The sequence below is a fragment of the Cyprinodon variegatus genome, unplaced genomic scaffold, assembly GCF_000732505.1.
Source record: "Cyprinodon variegatus isolate N-32 unplaced genomic scaffold, C_variegatus-1.0 Scaffold653, whole genome shotgun sequence".
NCBI lineage: Eukaryota > Metazoa > Chordata > Actinopteri > Cyprinodontiformes > Cyprinodontidae > Cyprinodon > Cyprinodon variegatus.
This window is the reverse complement of record NW_015151106.1, coordinates 213,893-216,966: the sequence shown is the minus strand read 5'-3', so window position 1 is coordinate 216,966 and position 3,074 is coordinate 213,893. Positions and strand designations below refer to the sequence as shown.

The 3,074-nt window shown below is 37.0% G+C and overlaps 1 protein-coding gene across 1 annotated transcript in view; it reads right to left on the bottom strand.

The window, feature by feature from the left end:
* Window positions 1–3,074, bottom strand: part of LOC107096819 (cytochrome b-245 heavy chain) — a 26,429-nt gene that overhangs the window by 3,415 nt on the left and 19,940 nt on the right. The window contains exons 10-11 of the mRNA XM_015393686.1: window positions 2,481–2,734; window positions 172–334 (exon numbers count right to left, since the gene is read on the bottom strand). Of these exons, the coding sequence (XP_015249172.1) occupies window positions 172–334; window positions 2,481–2,734 (417 nt within the window). The remainder of the gene's footprint in view (window positions 1–171; window positions 335–2,480; window positions 2,735–3,074) is intronic.

The window sequence follows — 3,074 nt, the reverse complement described above, 5'->3', positions numbered from 1 at the left end:
CGGCCAGGTCTAACTTTAGCCCGTCTGGAGCGGCCAGGTCTAACTTTAGCCCGTCTGGAGCGGCCAGGGCTACCTACACATTAAAAACTCATGAAATTAAAAAAAGAACTGGTTTCTTTCCTTTGAACCAGTCCTGTTCTCTTCTTCTCAACGGTTCAGACCCAAACCCACCTTCTTGGTGAAGACGTCCTGGTTGTTCTGGATGTGTTTGTACCACACAGACTTGAGGATGGAGGCGAAGGGAGTCACTCCGATTCCTGCTCCCACCAGCATCACCACCTCGTAGCGGAACACGTCCTCGCTGGCCGTACCAAAAGGCCCGTCTATGGCAACCCTGAATGCCAAAAAAAAAAATCATTTTTATGCAAATTAAGTTGAGATAAACAACTTTTATTCATTAGCTTTCAGTCGTTTGGTTTGATGAACATCTCAACCTCAATAGATTTCTTTTTCTTCTTTTTTTTTTGCTCTCTCCAGTCTGGGAATCTAATTTTTTGTTCATATCAGCTCCTTATAACCTTCTTAAACCAAACTAAGGACTGTTTCAGTGTCACTTATTGTCCCATGACTCGCATTCAGAGTAATGTTTCTAGTGCAGCTCCATTTAAATCTTTCATTTCCTTCATTAAATTTTCATCTCCTGTGGTAGGGGAGGGTTTACTTGTAATTGTTACATCTACTATAAATCTACAACTTTGCACGATGAATAAAGAGAAGAACTCATAAATAAATAGGGCAATAATGACATCCAAATGGAAAAATGTCTGAAAATATGCACGATAATGGATGTTTGCACTTTTATAAAGTAATTAACCCTTTAACACCCACACTTTTATTGGTTGTGCACAAACATACTTCATCGTAAAAATGCCATTGGCCAGTAAAATGATATTCTAAATCCCACATGCTTGTGATTTATCTCATTTAAAGAGTAAGACCTTCTAGATTCTGGAAATATGTGTACAGACTCTGTAGGTTTTATACAAACCAGATCTCTGTGACTTCAAACATGTCCAAAAAAAAATGCAATTTTTATTATGTTATATCTTTTGCCTAATTTAAAGTTGAAGTTCATATCTTTGGACATAAGCATTGTGAAACTATGACTCTTAATGTATGTAAAAAGGTCCATTTGGCACAATTACACTGCAAAAATTTTTAATTTATATTCATTTTCTGCATTTTTTTTTAATCGAGGAGGTGAGACAATTTGCCAATGGAATTTAAAATAAGAAAACACCTTTGCCTTGTCCTATTTCAAGTGCATATTATCTAATTATCTTATTTTAAGAGTAAAAATACTCATTCAGATCATCTCATTTACCTGCTTAAATTAAGGATAATTACACTTAATTTAAGGCATTTTTGCTCATTTCTAGATTGTTTTTACAGTGTGTGCCAAATTCGAACCAAATGTAAAATGTACACTGGCAAAAACGATCTAGAAATAAGTAAAAATTTCAAAAATTAGGTGTATTTAACCTTAATTTAGTAGTTAAATTAGATATTTGACAATAAAATGAGTATTGTTACTCTTAAAATAAGATAATTAGATAAAATGCACTTGAAATTAGACAATGCAATTGTTTTTTTCTTATTTTAAGTGTAAAATTGTCTTGTTCCGTTGGCAAAATGTCTCTTTTATCTCCTCAATCCAAGAACAAATGCACTGATTTTAAGAAAAAAAAAAAAGACTTATCTAGATTTCGATTTTTTTTCCAAGGTAAAAAGTACAGATACTGGGCGTTTGATGTTAAGTAATTAAAGTAATAATGAAAAATCTTCAGCAGCCTGTAAAGATCTTCTAGTAAACTTTCTTTAACTGCAATATTCTTAATATGTACCATTAATATTTGATCCTTTTGGATTTTGGGTAATTTTGAATGGAGTGAAAAACTTTAATCAGTGTTTTATTAAACAATATGTTTAAATTTAAAACTACATAAGTCATTTTCTCTTAAAATAAGTGCATTTTTTATTGAATTGAGGAGGTTAAACGGATACTTTGCCAATGGAAAAATAAAATTTACATTTAAAATAAGAAAACTATTGCATTGTCTTATTTCAAGTGCATGTTATCTAATTATCTTATTTTAAGAGTAAAAATCCTCATTCCATTGGCAAACTACTCAAATTAAGGGTAAATACACTTAATTTAGGACATTTTTTACTTATTTCTAGATAATTTTTCCAGTGTAGTTAGTATATAGTATATATCTTAAAGCAGCCTGAAATGCGTCATGTGAAAGCTCCAACCTGCACCATTAGATGATCCGATCACTGCTGCGTTTCTATGGTTTCTATGGCTTCATATTAGAAACGAGGAGAGACAGAAACGCACAATAACCCGGCAGCAGCTTTGAATGCGGCTCCTTTTGTCGGCCTCACAAAGCCCTGCTTGATCAGAGGAGCAGCGATCAAAGCTGAAGCGATTTCCCGCCGTTTGCTCTAATATCAGCACTATTTTCCCAGCTTCATACTTGGGCAATTTCCAGGCCTCCTGCTGCTCTGGTTTATCTCCTCCGCAGGCCTCGTACAGCGCCTGAGTCCAGTCCCCGACGATGCGGATGTGGGCGCTGAAGTAGTCCTCCTCCGGGGCGGAGGTCAGGGTGAAGGGGTGCCACTCCAGCCTGGACACGGAGGGGCACTGGATGAAGACGTACTGTCCCACCTCCATTTTAAAGCCCTTCTTCTTCATCTGCAGCTCCAGGGTCTTGGAGGGGTGCATCACCACCTGCGGAGCAGTGAAAGAGGGACACGTTGTGTTCTATGAACCGGTTGGTCACGAGTCTGATTAATGTCAGGTCCTTGTGATTAAAAATTCAGTTCAGTTTATTTCTATAGTGTCAATTCACAACGAATGTCATCTCAGGTCACTTTGCAGATGTGTCTAGTAGTTCCCATTGATTTAGCTTGGAAAGCGGGGAGAATGGCGCTAGGCTTACCGCACCGTGACGTCACTGCCGGAAGACGGCTGGAGAGAGGTGTTGCTATATTTGGGCAAAAATGGCCGCTTTTGGACTCACTGATTAACGCTAAATTCATTAAATCACTGTGAATGTATTAGTTTTAGG